At 43.5% G+C, this 15,400-nt stretch overlaps 2 protein-coding genes across 8 annotated transcripts in view; one reads left to right on the top strand and one right to left on the bottom strand.

Annotated features, from left to right (window-relative positions):
- Window positions 1–14,997, bottom strand: part of LOC136479461 (ubiquitin carboxyl-terminal hydrolase 14-like) — a 37,447-nt gene extending 22,450 nt beyond the window's left edge. The window contains exons 1-7 of the mRNA XM_066477327.1: window positions 14,469–14,997; window positions 10,559–10,746; window positions 8,229–8,309; window positions 7,887–8,085; window positions 7,753–7,810; window positions 7,553–7,675; window positions 6,826–6,914 (exon numbers count right to left, since the gene is read on the bottom strand). Of these exons, the coding sequence (XP_066333424.1) occupies window positions 6,826–6,914; window positions 7,553–7,675; window positions 7,753–7,810; window positions 7,887–8,085; window positions 8,229–8,309; window positions 10,559–10,746; window positions 14,469–14,997 (1,267 nt within the window). The remainder of the gene's footprint in view (window positions 1–6,825; window positions 6,915–7,552; window positions 7,676–7,752; window positions 7,811–7,886; window positions 8,086–8,228; window positions 8,310–10,558; window positions 10,747–14,468) is intronic.
- On the top strand, window positions 2,045–5,902 carry LOC136481551 (uncharacterized). 7 transcript variants are annotated; one of them, XR_010764760.1, is made up of 6 exons: window positions 2,045–2,379; window positions 3,244–3,299; window positions 3,989–4,090; window positions 4,167–4,352; window positions 4,434–4,495; window positions 5,669–5,902. XR_010764760.1 is itself a non-coding variant. In XM_066478881.1 (5 exons), exons 1-5 carry the CDS (start codon window positions 2,214–2,216, stop codon window positions 5,696–5,698), a joined length of 540 nt encoding a protein of 179 aa, XP_066334978.1. In that variant the 5' UTR covers window positions 2,045–2,213; the 3' UTR covers window positions 5,699–5,902. The 7 variants fall into 7 exon arrangements, 2 of the variants coding, with proteins under 2 accessions (XP_066334978.1, XP_066334980.1); XR_010764759.1 differs by having other exon boundaries at window positions 5,666–5,902; XR_010764758.1 differs by having other exon boundaries at window positions 4,167–4,495.
- Window positions 14,998–15,400: the final 403 nt, after the last annotated feature.

Below are 15,400 nucleotides of genomic sequence, written 5' to 3'. Positions count from 1 at the left end.
TTGAAACACTCGGGAGTCTCCTGACACCGTTCATTTTGACTGTGTCCGACTAAACTTTCTAGGTCTAAAGCAGAAGTATCCCAAAGACGAATGAAGACACACGGGAACAAATCAATATACCCATTGCTTTATCTCCCGAGTGTAATATGAAACACTCGTAAACTCTCAGACACTAGGAAACTTCATAAAATCTGATAGTAGCTATAAAAAATCTTTAAATGATAAAATAGAAAAAGGTGGGCTAATAATCTCATGGGATTGAACTCACAACCATACTACAATGCTTGAATAATCTTATCTTACCGCTTAATTTTGCATGTTGTTCCTATATGTACTAAATGCATGACCATCATTAATCCGTTTTTCTTATATAAAAATAAGCAAGAAATACACTCTAACTAAATACATATTAATATGCATATGGATTTTCAATGTAAAAATAAAATAAACAAGAGTAATCTAGAGTATAAATGTTTCACTAGGCCGCCAAGGAAATTTGGCATTTCCTCAAGGGTCTTCTTGGGGCTGTTTGATTGGGTGGCCAACCCCCAACTAGGCTCTAGAAAGCCACCTTCGGTCTGTTTGGTTGCCTTTTTAGAGCTCAAAGCCTAGTCTAGATAAGCCACCCACTTCCCTTAGGCCAGTCTTGTGGGAATTGTAGGGGTGATCATTCCTAGTTGGCTAGGTTAGGCTAAGGAACGGTATAATTCTACCCATGGGCCCTTTCGCACACCCGTGCGCGTACCCCATGGAGACAGTGAGGCAGTTCATCCTTCGCTCCCTTCCTCGCTCACGATGGAGAGACTGTGGGGCAGCGTCTGGCGTCGATGGCATGGGGCTCCCTTCTTCCCTTCTCTAGTCCCCTTTCTTCGTCATCAGGCACGACCGCGACGAATGTGGTGGTGGCGGTTGGAGGACGGGCATGCAGAGGAGAGCGACGATGGTGGGGCTTCTCGAGGGTGGTGCCACCTGCACGGAAGGAGATGGAGCAACGCACGAAATCGAATAACTTGTGGAACCCGTTGGCGCCTACATCATCACGCCATTGAACCGCCCATCCTCGACGTCTTCGAGGGACTAGAAGTTACGCGGATATTGTAGTCCTCATCGTCACCGAGCTGCCCATCCTCGTCATTAGTGAGTGACCTCGATCCTAGGATCCAAGGATTCCAAGCAAGGGCAAGAAGCCCCCATGGCGACGGCGTTTCCGATGCTCGCCACCTATTCAACATAATGTCGAAAAGAGGAAACACTACTTGAAGAAAGAATGAGGTGACTATGCATCTTGCATTGCACAAGCTAGGCTTTAGCTGCCCAAGTTTAGTTGACTAGCCATGTCAGGTCTAAAACGTAAACCAAACATGCCCCTAGTTTCTTGGAGGTTGGCTCCCAAGAAAATGGTTCCTAGCTATTTGAATATAAACATGATATGCTTATTAGACTTGAATATAATGTTAAGTGTTTATATTTTGCTAAAGTATATATGCATTTACACATATGGCACTTGAACATATATTGACCATTCAACATGTACACTTGAAGTTTTCACGTAAACATATATGGAAAATAGAAGTGTGTATTTGTTTTAAAGCTTAAGTGTTTATTCTTAAGTTCACTTACTCATATAGCACACTTAAACTTGTTAAGTTCACTTAAATAAAACACACACACACACATTTGCCTATTTATTTTATCATAAATAATTTGTGTCCTCAATAACGAATGAAAATAATTCTATACACACTAGAATATTTCCTTAAAAATTATAAATTATTTTTGCATTATAGTTTGTGTAAAAACACAAATATAATAGTAATATGCATTCAAAAGGTAAAAAATAATATGTATTTGAAAAAAATACTGAATCTTTTTACAGCCCAAGACCTGAGCTTGGTTCTGGAATCTGCTCTAGGCCATATCTCCCCGAGGCCCAAATAACTGGTAAGAAGATCTCGTCCGCCCGAATTGATCCGACGGCGACCTTTGTGCCCACCCGAGCTAAAAGCAAGCGTCCGGTTGCAACCCTACTTTCTCCTCCCCACGATCCCACGACTCCTCCCGTCCGCCCCTCACCACCGTATCCGCCGAGCCTAGACCGAGCACCACTCGATTCGCCACCGCGTTCGTCGGCAGATGCGCCAGGGTAAGCTCCTTTTCCGGTCTTCCCCGTGCGTCGTGGCTGCAGCCGCCCCCCGCTGCTGCTGCGCCACTCCATGGCTGCCCAGCTGAAGCGCGGCATCCCGGTTAACTGTGGTGTCCTAGCACTCACTGCCGGTCAAGCTCGTCCCCGACCTCGCGCTCCTCCTGACATGGCGTGCAGTTCCAGCTCTCTCTGGACTTCCACAAGATCCAGGTGCTCTGGACTTCCACAAGATCCAGGTGAGCCTTCTCTTCCTCCCGCTGTTGGCAGCTCAGGGCATGCCCCGGCTGATGGCACGTGCGTCTGCTCAGATTTTTGGGAGAAGTGGTGTTGGATTCATTAAGAAAGAGGAGGAAAGCATGTGATTGTTGTCTGTCGTGAGGAGGGGAAGCATGTCCTGGTGCTCACAACTCTAGTAGATTAGTCCAGCCCTATGCGATTTAGATTTCAGATTCGTTGCTAAGTATACCTGTTCGGGATTGAATGTAGTCTCCGTGACAACACAAATCAATGCATCGGTTAGCCATTGTTTTTGTTTCTTTTCAGATGGAAGTTTGAGTAGTTCTTTTGTCAGTGTAATTAGATGCATTTCTAACCCACTCAACCACACTAATTAATAGGTAAATGATTTGATAGATTGATACAAAATTAATGGAGTAAACATAAACTAGCTACTTCTGCCAAAAGAAAGTCTAGCTCTGCAGACACTGACCAAATTTTCTGAAACTACCTCTGCCTTTGTTTAATTTATAGTGTCAAGTAAACATGAACTAGTTACTTGTATGATGCAAGGCCTGGGAATTTTTAGAAGCTACCTCTGCCATTATTTCATTTAGAAAGCAAGTATTCAATGAGCCAAATTGTGATCTTTTTGCCAGGTGTGGTAATGTGGAAGTTACTGCTGTTTTGATGCATGACCTTGTTGTTAGGCACAATGTGTTCAGCCTGAATGTCATCTAGCAAATGGGCATGCGTATATTGTTTTTTATGGATCAATTGCCCATTCTATGTATCAAGTTTTTTTGTTTTTTTTATATTTTTCTATATTCTGCAGACGCCCAACTCTGATCAAGTTTTTTGTTCTGAACTTTGCATACTTGAAGGAGCTTGGAGGAAGGTGGTGGACAGAAGACAGCCCTTCACTGTAACTAAGCATAAGGCAGGTGAGATGGATCAACTAAATGTACAACTTTTTTCAGTATCTTTAAATTAAATTGACAATAATGTGTCTGGATGAACTTACCTAGACACACCTATGCTGAGATGATAAAAAAATGTGAATTGGTACATGTATGTTCCAAATAACTCTTTACATGTTCTGTTATTTAATTTAGGAAAATGCAACCATGAAAATTGGTGAGATTGGATTAGAACCTGATAGACCAGCACTTACAACTGTTGAGGAGAACATGATTTTCCAGTCATGCTACAAAGAAACAACACAAATCAAATCATCCAAATTACATGGGCATGGATATTTGGCTACGTATCGAACTCGCAGAGAACTTATGAAAGAGAACCTTGAAGTACATGCGCGTGCTTAAGCTGCAGCTAGGGAGAAGATCATTGCTTTAGAAGCGGAGGTTGACAAGCTCAAAGAACAGATTGCGCAAGAAGCTGCAGAAAGGGAAAGGGAGAAAGAAGAAAATAGGAGGAGGATGCAAGAGGAGCTGGAAAATGCTAAGATAAACTTAAGAGAAGAAATGAAGCAAGAATTTCTTAATATGCTAGCGCAGCACAAAGAATGAGCTATGATTGTGGTATTAGAATAATTTTTTATCCTTTGTACTCTTGATAATCTTATGATTGTGATGCCTAATCTTTCACCCCCAATATTTGTATGTATAGAGTACCCTGCAAAACAATGACAGTACACAAGTTGCACCAATCATAGAAGAGGAAGATGAGACCGGTGGACATGAAAATGAAAATGAAGATGGGTTACAGGAGGTAATGACATTATTTCACTATGTTCCATGTACCTTGAACTGTAGCTAAAATAGATCAAACAACTTGATGTTTGTAGACTCAGCCTGGAAGCGTTGTCACCGTACAAAAAGGTGCACCAGCACCTACTCGCTCCACTAGAAGTACTGCACCTCCCAGCAGAGCTCTTTTCAACGAAAACCCTGCAAATGTGACTGCATTGAAGACATATATCACTTCACAGCAGCTGATGAATAGGACAAGAAATAATCCCAAAAGGAGGAAGGTAACAACCAGCTAATTGGAATCTAAATTCTTGCATGATTTAATGAAATTTTATCAAATGTGACCTTCCTTGTTGAACTAGGAAATGTAGAAAATACATTGAACATGCGTGCTGAAAACTGCAGCTTGTGCAGGTTTGATTGGGTGAGTTGTTCTGAGTAGTAATCTACCTTTTCTGTGATACTTGATAATACAAAAGTTGTAGAGGGTTTAGAGATGTTTGTCGTCGTGAAAGGTCATGATTTTAGACCTAGAGAATTAGAGTTATGAATTTTGAAAGTAGCCGGTCAGGTTTTGACCTTGGTCTGGATAACAGTGGGTGTTTGTGTTTTTTGACTATGATAACTGCAGAATCTTATTTAACAAATAACTAGAAAGATGTAGAGAATTTCATGGGCTTTCCGTATTGTTAAAGAATATAATTTTTCGTTGTCTACAGCTCAAGTTATGATTTTTCTAATCAACTAAACTGCTGCTGCCTTAAAAATTCAGAGAAGGCAGCTGCTACTGTAACATATGCAGTAGCTGCATCTGATCCGTTGAAAAGGCCACGATGGATAGGATCAAAGCCGTATTTTCTTCTCCATCCCTCCCCAAGGCTTGCTGATAGACTCTGCTTCTTTTAGCAGAATTTATAAAGAGCAAAAGAGAATGTATACATCTTATAATGCAATCAAATGGAACACAGCTACATGTGTCTGCTAGACTGCTACAAAAACTTGTATTACCCAATAGAACCATGCCTTCAGTATGTAGCCTGCAAAAAAAATATAGATTATCATTTGTAAAGTCAATTGAACTTATATAATCGACCTATACTTACAATGAAATTTTGCTAAAATTCCCAGCCATCTACGCTTCCAAGGAGTAAGGATTGCTGACATCTTGAACAACATTTAAACTCTGAAAAGAGAGGGATATACAGAGACCAAAATAAAGATTGAGAAAGTAGAGAACAAAATATCAAGTTATTGTGAAAACACAGAATGCTATTTTCATGGAAAAACATAATTGTAATAAGCATACAGTAAGAATTTGAGTAAAACTAGAAATTGATTCATACGTTTGTGGTTCTGGAACAATGGAACATGACTTCCATCTTTTTCATGGAAAAAGGAATTACAGCAACTACACCGACAACATTTGCTCATTTGCAGAATTGCAGTAGAACTTCAACTATGCAAAAGCTTGGTTGATGGCTTTTGTATATGAAATTAGAAATTAGAACCATTTTATATCTTCATCTCTTTACATTTGTGCAAAAATTAGTAAACTTAATATTGTTCTAATATCCCAATCATATTCTTTTGGTAGTAGGTGGACAAGGTTTCAGTGGGAGGCTCATAATCAAGCGAGGACATAGCCGAGGAGATGACATGTTGGGCTGCTTGGAATTTCTCAAGTGCTGCATAGATGTTTTTGAAGTTTGTAAAAAGTTGTCAAATAATGAGTTAATTGTACACTCGTTTACGATTTTAGCTACTATTTCATGGGTTTGGCAACATATTGAATGATTAATTATAATTAATATATGTGGGTGCAATTGCTTTTGATATGGTTTATTGATTTGCAATGATGATTTATTAAACCAAAATTAAATGTTACTAGCGTTGCAATAAAAGCTATACCTACGAGCCGTGATGCGTGGCAATATGTTGTATGGCAACAGACTTATTTACGTTGCAAATAATACTATTGCCACGACATGACTATTGTTGCAATAACAATTAATCTTCCGCAACGAATAAAATTGTGTGGCAAATTCTACTGTTGCAACGGCACCGAGGTCATGGCAATAATGAACGGTATATCGCAACGACTAAAATTGCGTGGCAAATGATACTGTTGCAACGGCAACGCGGCCGTGGCAATAATGAACGGTATCTCGCAACGGATAAATTTGCGTGGCAAATGATACTACTGCCACGCCAAGACAAGCGTGGCAATAATGTATACTCTCTCGCAATGATTACATTTGTGTGGCAAATGATTTACTTGCCACGGCACAACGGTCATGGCAACAACACCTTAAGCAACAAAATTATAGCGTGGCAACAAAAATCTATTGCCACGCTATCGCTCGTTGTATTTACCACCTCTCGCTACGAAGACAAACGTGGCAAGTGCTCGTATTGCCACGCCAATGAATGTTGCGATAACGTCCTATTGCAATGCTTGGCAACGTTGCAAGAAAAGCTAACTCTTGCAATGCCAAACTAGCAACGGTTGCAAGTTCTTATTGCAACGTGACTTTTTGCAACCATTGCCAACGAACGCGATTTTGTGGTATGAACTACCTTTTGCAACAAAATTGGGCCTATTGCAACGTTTTCTCGTGGTTGCGCAAGGGTTAGAAGTTTGTAGTGATACAAGCTGATTTTTTAATCAAATTCAGGACCAGGACCAGATCATTTGAATACCTTTATTTCAACATGCAGCATTTATGCTCAAATAAACGGCGATGGGGGTATTACCGAGTTTCTTTGGCACCCATCCTGCTTTCATTACAAATTTGCGCATGTGCAACACAAGGTAATCAGGAAAGGTGTTGAAACCAGCAGTCCTGCATGAAACATTTCTTCCTTTAATTAAAACCCGATTCATGCTAACACGATAACAAGCAGCTATCACATAGTTCTTCAGCATCAATTCACATAAATAACACAAACATGTCAAACACCTAGTAGTCCATACAAATAAATAAAGTGTTGTCATCAGTGCATACCACCAGTGTAGAAATAAAATATGCTCTTTGATCAAGAAAACTCAATCAACAAAGGGATCAATTAATGTCAGGAGGTTTTCCGCAATTTATGCTACCCTCAGGGAAGTCAAGCATTAAAATAAATGCAAATACTAGGACTGATCAGGGAAGTCAAGCATAGGTGTGCAGATCATGAAATTAATTCATGGTACCTTCATTGGTCTGAGGTGTCATGCTTAGTTGCTAAAGTATTACACAACTACACTGCATTTTGCCCTAGTTAAACTGGTCTCCAATGATTTTTCATGTACAAATGAGCTTTACTATAGCCACTGATGAACATTGATATATAAGGTTATCAATAATATCCAAATATTTATTAATTCATTGGAAAAAAAACTAGGACATTGGTCAAATAGCAACAAAGCATTGTTCTTCGATACGAGAACCTTATGTCATGCTATCCTTGAAGATTGAAGAGCTCAAATTGTACATACTTAGTGGCGGTAGTCTTCGAATTTAATGCAGTGCTATAAAAATCCGGGATTTCCTCTGGCCCCGAAAAACTCGCTAAGCAAGCCTCCAATGGGACTCTAGGCCTGACAATATCCTCATTAGACCTGTTATGGAAACACAGTAATCCATAAGCCAACACTCACTAGGTACTGGATGAACTATAAATGATTGAATGCCTTACACTTCTTTTCCATCCAAGTCCATTGCAGCTTTCTTCTCATTAAAAGCTTCTAGCTGCTCTGCACATCCAACAAATGTCAAGGATCTAAAATACATTATGTTTAATTAGAAGCAAGTCAAGATTTTAAAAGCTACCTTTATTAGTTGCCTCAAGCAGTGGTATGCTCAAAGAAAGAATATAGTCAGACCGTTTGTTGTAAGAAACTTTCCCAGAAGGGCATTGGACCCTCTCTTCAACAACGAACTTGAAACCGGAACAAGGATTTTGCTCATGGTTCCCAGGGTTTGCCTTCTCAACTCTGTCAATAAGGTGAAGGAAGAAGTCGAGGGCATCCTGTATGAACACATTTCAGACCGAATAAGATTAAGACACTTATTTCAAACAAAATACTATAGTTATTGATATAAAATAGAAAAAATGATCCTTAATCAGCACAAAAACGGTTGTTGTAGCTTATGAGTTGAAAAGAACATTACCTGTTGTCTCATGCTAGAAAATTCAGGATGGTTCACGGCAATAACTGACTTAAACATGCGAGGACGTATCCCTTCCTGCCCCTATCAAATTGCACGCACAAAATAGGAAAAACAATCGGAAACAAAAGTATGTCAAAGAACCAGATTTGCTTATTAGAACACATGTGATGACTACATAGGGCTTGTAATCTCAATAAACTAGAGGTGCAGCAAGAGTACATGGTGTTTCACTATCAGTTGAAGGAGATAAAAAGGCAATAATAAAAAAAATATTTAGGCCCGCAATAGCATTTGTACAATTGAGCAGAGCAATAGACATGTCAAAAGAAGTCTACGCAAGACTGAACCACCAAACCATCATTAGTGACATGCTGAGAACACCAGGATAGCGAAGGGTACGAACTGACAATTGGAAGCCATAACAACAAATCAATATGAAATGAAATCCATTATACCTCCTTTGCTGGTGCAGAATATTTATGCAGAGTTCATTCATGCAAGTACAAAGTAAACAGAGTTAGCCCACAGAGGAGAGCTCAAATCAAATCCTAGAACAATCAATCAAACAACTACATAGCAAAATCAGACAGTAGAAATGTTGCCAGTTAATAGGTGAAGCAACACCTCCATCCATTTTGGGCAATAGATCTGGACTCCGACGCGCCTCCACGGGGTAGAAGGCGGAGTATGCCAGAAGAATCGCCCCCTCCCCTCCGTTCGGTGGTGGTGCGGTCTCCAGTACCTGGACCCAATAAACAAGCAAATAGAGCGCACGAAACTAGAAGATGAACCAGATCTAGGGAAGATGAACCAGATCCTAGGTGCTCGGTTTCGCGCAGCAGGAAGGGAAACGAAGGGGCCGGCATACTTGGGTGCTTGTTGCCAGTGAAGGACACGACGAAGAACTGGGCACCGCGGCGGCGGCGTGGCGTACGCGCCAATGGGCGGCCAAACCCTAGGACGGCGTGGCTGCGCCAGGGGCCATCCGCCCAGGTCGACGTGCCAGCTCAGGGGCCGGAGGAGGCGACCTCGCCGAGGGGCGACGACGGTGGTCGGCGCTCCCGAGCGCAGCGGATGGGGGGCGCCGTCGCGCCACCAGCGCCTCGCACGGGGAGCCAGCGGTGGGGGGCCGGCCAGGACGATGCGAGGGGGGAGGAGGAAGAGGAGGGGGCGGCCGTCGTCCTGTCGGCGTCGGGAGAGCGAGGGAGGGAGAAAGCCTCTGGAACAAGAAGCCGAGTATTTATTTGTTGGAGCATTTGTAGGGGCGGCTGGTTATTGAGCCGCCCCTACAAATAGCAATACCGGGGACGGCTCGTATCACCAGCCACCCCTGCTGTTCCATTTGTAGGGGCGGCTAGTCTTTGGGCTCCTGAGCATGCCACTGTAGGGGCGGCTCCATCACCAGCCGCCCCTACAAAAAATTTGTCCCGTTACTGCAAACCGTTTTTCACGTAGTGGCCCACACCTAAAAGAATATGATAACCACAAAGTTACAGCTAATTTGTATGAGTAAAGTATATGGCCGGTCCTCGAACTTGTGAGGGTGTGTCATCCTGGTCCCCGAACTCACAAAGTATGTCATTTTGGTTCTTAAACCCTGTTTGGGTATCATATTCGTCCAAATGGGTATGGAACCATTTGGATAAATCATGATTACTTCCTCACATCATGATAAATCATGATGGATGTGAGGATAGATTTATTTTCCATTAAAGCACAATTCCCACCCCTCCCAGAGAAGTAATTAGTGGCTGTTTGCCCTCTAAACTCCTATTCTTCTTCCCACTGGAACTCCCATTCTCACCAAAACAAACAAAAGATTTCTAAACTTCTACCTCTAATCTCCCATCCCCTCTTCTCAATTACCCCAAACCAAACGTGATCTATGGCCCGTGCACTAAAAGTGTGTTGGCACTGATACATACTTATAATAGCATTTATTGTCAATTATTTTAGGTCGCTATTGTTTTTGTCACAGTGTACCGTTAATTGTTGAATTACATATTTATGCGAATTTCATTACAAATATTTTGAAGAAATAATGAATTAGGTTCATTCCCAGAGGTTAGAGGTTGACATAAATAACTCACCGATGGTGGCATTGAAGGCTGAAGGAAAGACATTCCTAGGAGCTGTGCAATGTACTTCTCGCTAAGTTGGAGCTTCATGAACGGTGGTTTCATTGGCCTGATGAACCCCAGTGAAATCCATTGGTGACTTAGATCATCTTAAACTATGTTGTGACCTTTTGGAAAGATTGCACAGTAGGTAAAGCATGACCTTAGGGGGCGATCCATACCGCTATAACTTAATGTCAAGGCTGCAAGCACTTGATTTTGCAAAGATCCATCCTTTGAATTAGGTTCATTCCAGACATCACTTTCATTAACTTTCACCCAGTCATTTAAATCCTTGAACCGCAATGTGTACCCAAGAGATTGAGCAGCTAAAGGTACACCTCCACATTTTGAGGCAATCTCCAATCCTATATCCTTCAGTTGTTCTTTGTCATCCCTTGCTTCAAAACCACATTTTTGTTTTATTATATCCCAGCACAATTCCTTTGTCAGGAGTTCTATCTTATATGGCTCAGTGGTTCAAATTTCCTTTGCAATGCGTTCATCGCGTGTCGTTACTATAACTATTGTCACTACGCCAGATTTGCGCATCACTGCCGGCCTCATCACTGCTGGATTTATGAGAACCGGCAGCGATGTACTTTCACTGCTGGTTATGAGCTTGAAAATGAGAAAATGATTGGGGCTGGGCTAAAACCGGCAGTGAAGGACCACATCACTGCCGGTTTGTGGCTTGAACCGGCAGTGTTTTGGCGGGCACTCATCACTGCCAGTTTAAGCCAAGAGCCGACAGTGATTGGACTCTATCACTGTCGGTTCTAGCCAAGAACCGACGGTGATAAGCCTACAAAAAGGCTGCAGCCGTCCTCTCCTTCCTCCTCTCTTCCATCCCGAGAACAGAGGCGCGCGTTTGGGCCATTCCCTCCATTGTTGCGGCTGCTCTTCACCATGAAGCTAGCGCTTGGATTTTGAAGAATGGCTTGATCTTTTTGCTTTAAGGTTAGTAACAAACATCCACTCATCTGATTTTGTTGCTTAATTAGCTTCGTTTTGATGGCTACATTGCTTGATTCTCATTCTAGTTCTTTCTCCATTCTAGAGAGCACTTTTCCAAATGGACATTTGTGCAAGGCTCAAATTGTGGTGAACCCATCATCCAAACGGTTGGTGTCTATGAACACATTTAAATTCCTAGCTAATTATTCCATGGTGGTCAAGATCATCATTGTTAGTATGTGATGCTATAATTAGTTCTTAGAAGTAGAGTAGAATAGTTGTTCTTCAATATTGTGCAATAATTGTTTTTACTACGATTTTCAATTTACAGGTCCGGGGCTACCAATTTCAATTTTCCAATAATTAGTATACAATAATGTTTTCCAAAAATGCTACTTTCGAGCTACAATTGTTGTTCATGAAGCTCGATTTCTTATTAATTCTTTGTAATTACTGTCTCAGTATTTTTTTGTGCAGAGATGGATCGAGAGTGGATGCATCTGTCCCGAACGGACAAGCGGTACATGCATGGCGTTAGCCAGTTTATCACCGATGCCAAAGCCCATGCTGGAAATGGGAATCCTGTCTTCTGCCCATGCAAAGATTGCAAGAATCCTAGGAACTTTCGTCAAATTGAGTCTATACGATCACACTTGATTACCAAGGGGTTCATGCCAAACTATACGATATGGACTATGCATGGTGAGGTTGGTGTGAATGTTCTGTAGGAAAACGATGATGATGTGGACATGCCTGACGTAGCCATCCACGATGCTGACGAGGAACCTGGTGTCAACACAGAACCTATGGCCACAGTTAATAATGTGTTTAGGAACACGCTAGCTGACGACACCGAGGATAACGATGGCATTTCTCAGCTGCTACGTAATGTAGAGACCGGATGTCTTAGTGAAAGACACCTGAGAAAGCTAGAGAAAATGAGACAAGATGGCAAAACACTATTGTATAGGAATTGTCCAATGAGCAAACTGGAAGCCGACATCATGCTGTTAGAGTTCAAATCGACAAACGGATTGAGTGATAAAGGCTTCGATCAGTTGTTAGGTATAATAAGGAAAATGCTCCCAGAAAAAATGAGTTGCCAGAAAAGACATACTTGGCCAAGCAAATGATCTGCCCCATCGGCCTCGAGGTTGAAAAAATCCACGCGTGTTCCAATGATTGCATATTGTACCGTGGAGAAAAATACAAAGACTTGGACAAGTGCCCCAAGTGTGAAGCTCCACGGTACAAGGAAGGGCTGTCAGATGAGGGTACCAAGACCAGAGGAGGTCCTGTAAAGGTCGTTTGGTATTTCCCTATAGCTCCTCGAGTGCATAGGCTATTTGCATGTGCAATATCAGCCAAGTTGTTGTGCTGGCATGACGAAGAGCGTAAGAAAGATACAAGATGAGGCACCCCGTCGATGGGCATGACTGGAGGACTGTCAATACTATGTTCTATAAGGACATCGGTGGAGAGGTAAGACACCTTTGGTTTGCTTTGAGCACGGATGGGATGAATCCTTTCGACCAGGTTAGAAGCAATCATAGCACCTGGCCAGTGATGCTCTGTATATACAACCTTCCACCTTGGGTCTATATGAAGCGGTCGTACATCCAGATGCCACTACTAATCCAACAGCCAAGACAACCTGGGAATGACATCGATGTGTTTTTGGAACCAGCGATCGATGAACTAGTGGAGATGTTTGAAAAGGGTGTGCCGGATGTTTGGGACGAGTACAAAAAGGAACATGTCACGATCAAGGGAGTACTTATCGTTACAATCACTGACCTGCCAGGTCGAGGTTCGTTGTCCGGAGAGAAGACAAAAGGCTATACTGGATGTGTCGAGTGCTTGGACGACACCGATGTAGTAAATCTGCCAAATAACTCAAAGATAGTTTATATGGGACACCGTAGGTTCCTACCTACAGATCAGCCTTACCATAGGAACAGAAAAGATTTCAACGGTACTATTGAGAAATGCTTAGCTCCAAAATATCGAGACGGGCCTGCGATACTTTGAGAACTCAACAAACTGGAGGTTGTCCTTAGGAAGGGGGACAATGTAGTAGCAGCACCTGATGGGAGCGTTTGGAAGAAAAAATCGGTTTTCTGGAAACTACCTTACTGGCCATTTCTGTGTGTACGCTACTGTCTTGATACCATGCACATCACTAAAAACGTGTGCGCTAACACTCTTAACACCTTGATGGACACCGGGGGGACATCGAAGGATTCACTAGCCACACGCCTGGACATGCAACACTTGGGAATCAGGAAGGAGCTGCATCCCGTGGAGCTAGAGAATGGCCAGTTCGAACTTCTGGTTGCGTCATGGACATTGCAGAAGGAAGAAAAGCGTGCGCTTATTTCTTTCTTCAATGAACTCAAAGTCCCGACGGGCTACTGTGCAAACCCGAAGAGGCTAGTGAACATGAGAGAACTTAAGTTCAACTATGGCCCTATGAAGGCCCATGATTGTCATGTCATTATGACTCAGTTGGTCCCTGTTGCCCTGTGTGGTATCCTCCTCCCAAAGGTTCGCGCCCCAATCATAAAGCTTTGCTCGTTCTTCAACGCGATCTCAAAAAAGGTCATTGATGTGTCCACGCTAGAGCAGCTGCAGCGGGACATAGCCGAAACTCTCGTTAGGCTTGAGATGCATTTCCCGCCGACTTACTTTGATATCTCATTGCATCTGCTCATTCATTTTGTTGACCAAATTAGAGCCCTTGGCCCAATGTGCCTGCATCAGATGTTCCCTTTCAAAAGATTGATGAAAGTTTTTAGAAGGTATGTTAGGAATAGATTCAGGCCAGAAGGGGCATGGTTGAAGGATGGTCAACGGAGGAGGCCATTGAGTTTTGCACATATTATCTAGACATCAAAAGGGTCGGAGTTCCAGAATCTCGTCACGAGGGAAGACTACGTGGCAAAGAAACGATCGGGGAGAAATCTGTTATAGTAGACGACCTTGTTTCTTTTAGACAGGCATAGTTCGCTGTTCTCCAGCAAGCATCGTCCCCCTGCTGCCAGTAAATTACTACATTGACCTAAGGCATTGATTAATCACTAGTGCTACTAATTACTGCCGGTGCTGCCGCATGCGTCGTCCCGCTGCTGCCGGTGCTCCTCGCGCTTCTTTCACTTAGCCCTACGCCGGTGCCGTTCCGCGTCCATCACGAGACGCCGCTCGGTCTCCTCCTGGCGGAGGCGCTCCTCCTCCTCCTCGCGGCGGTGCTCCTCCTCCTCGCGGCGGCGCTTCTCCTCCTCCTCACGGTGGCGCTCCTCCTCCTTGGAGATCTCGATGATGCGCTTTAGGATGCAATCATTGGTCTCCATCTGTGTGATGGCACGGAGGTGCTGGTCCTCCTCCTCCTTCTGAGCCATCTCCAACGAGTTGAAGATGACCTCCTCCACCGGAAGAGGTTCCGGTTCCTCCTCTGATGCGGTCTCACGGTCCGGATCGTCCTCGAGGTTCACCTTGAGGTCCGATTCGGACGACGACGTTGGTGGAGGCATCGGGGGGCGACGTGAGGACGACGGGTTCAGCTTCGCCCATGTTGTCTTCAAGCAGCGAGGCATTGTGCGTGTCGGTGGGTCGAGGGCTGGGGCGAGGTGTGCGTGGGAGAAGGGCGGTGCTTCGCTTTCTTGACGCGCGGTGGTGTGGCGGCCGACTGTGTGCATGGGGGCTGGGCCAGGGCCTGGCTTATATAGGTGTGTCGGTGGTGGAACTGATCACGGTGCAATAACTCGCACCCCTCGGAAGACGGAGCGCGCCTGCATGCATTGGGAAGAACCACAGTTGAACCGCTATTGCGCCTGCGTTGGGAAGACGGAGCGCGCCTGCGTTTAATTGGGAACCGGCACGAGCAGCCGATGGATGGGTAAACGCGGTGTCTCTTCATGGGGAACTGAAGGGCTCTTCATGGGAACCGCGCTTCATGGACCGGGTAATTAAAACAGCGGCTCTTCATATGGGAACCGCGCGACCAGCGTGGCCGGGGAGTTGAAGGGCCTACAAACAAATCAGGGACAGATAATCACTCAAAGGAATAAATTCCTTCAATCTTTTCAAAATCAGGTGATA

This window comes from Miscanthus floridulus, chromosome 9 (assembly GCF_019320115.1).
Source record: "Miscanthus floridulus cultivar M001 chromosome 9, ASM1932011v1, whole genome shotgun sequence".
NCBI classification, from domain to species: domain Eukaryota; kingdom Viridiplantae; phylum Streptophyta; class Magnoliopsida; order Poales; family Poaceae; genus Miscanthus; species Miscanthus floridulus.
This window is presented reverse-complemented; position numbering and strand designations above follow the sequence as displayed.

What these genes read in the sequence shown, in the direction of transcription:
- LOC136481551 (XM_066478881.1), top strand. Translation starts at nt 2,214, where the DNA reads ATGGCTGCCCAGCTGAAGCGCGGCATCCCGGTTAACTGTGGTGTCCTA. An exon ending in ATGAAGATGGGTTACAGGAG is followed by an intron (nt 4,091 to 4,166) that starts GTAATGACATTA and finishes TGATGTTTGTAG; the next exon opens with ACTCAGCCTGGAAGCGTTGT. An exon ending in ATAATCCCAAAAGGAGGAAG is followed by an intron (nt 4,353 to 5,668) that starts GTAACAACCAGC and finishes TTTTGGTAGTAG; the next exon opens with GTGGACAAGGTTTCAGTGGG.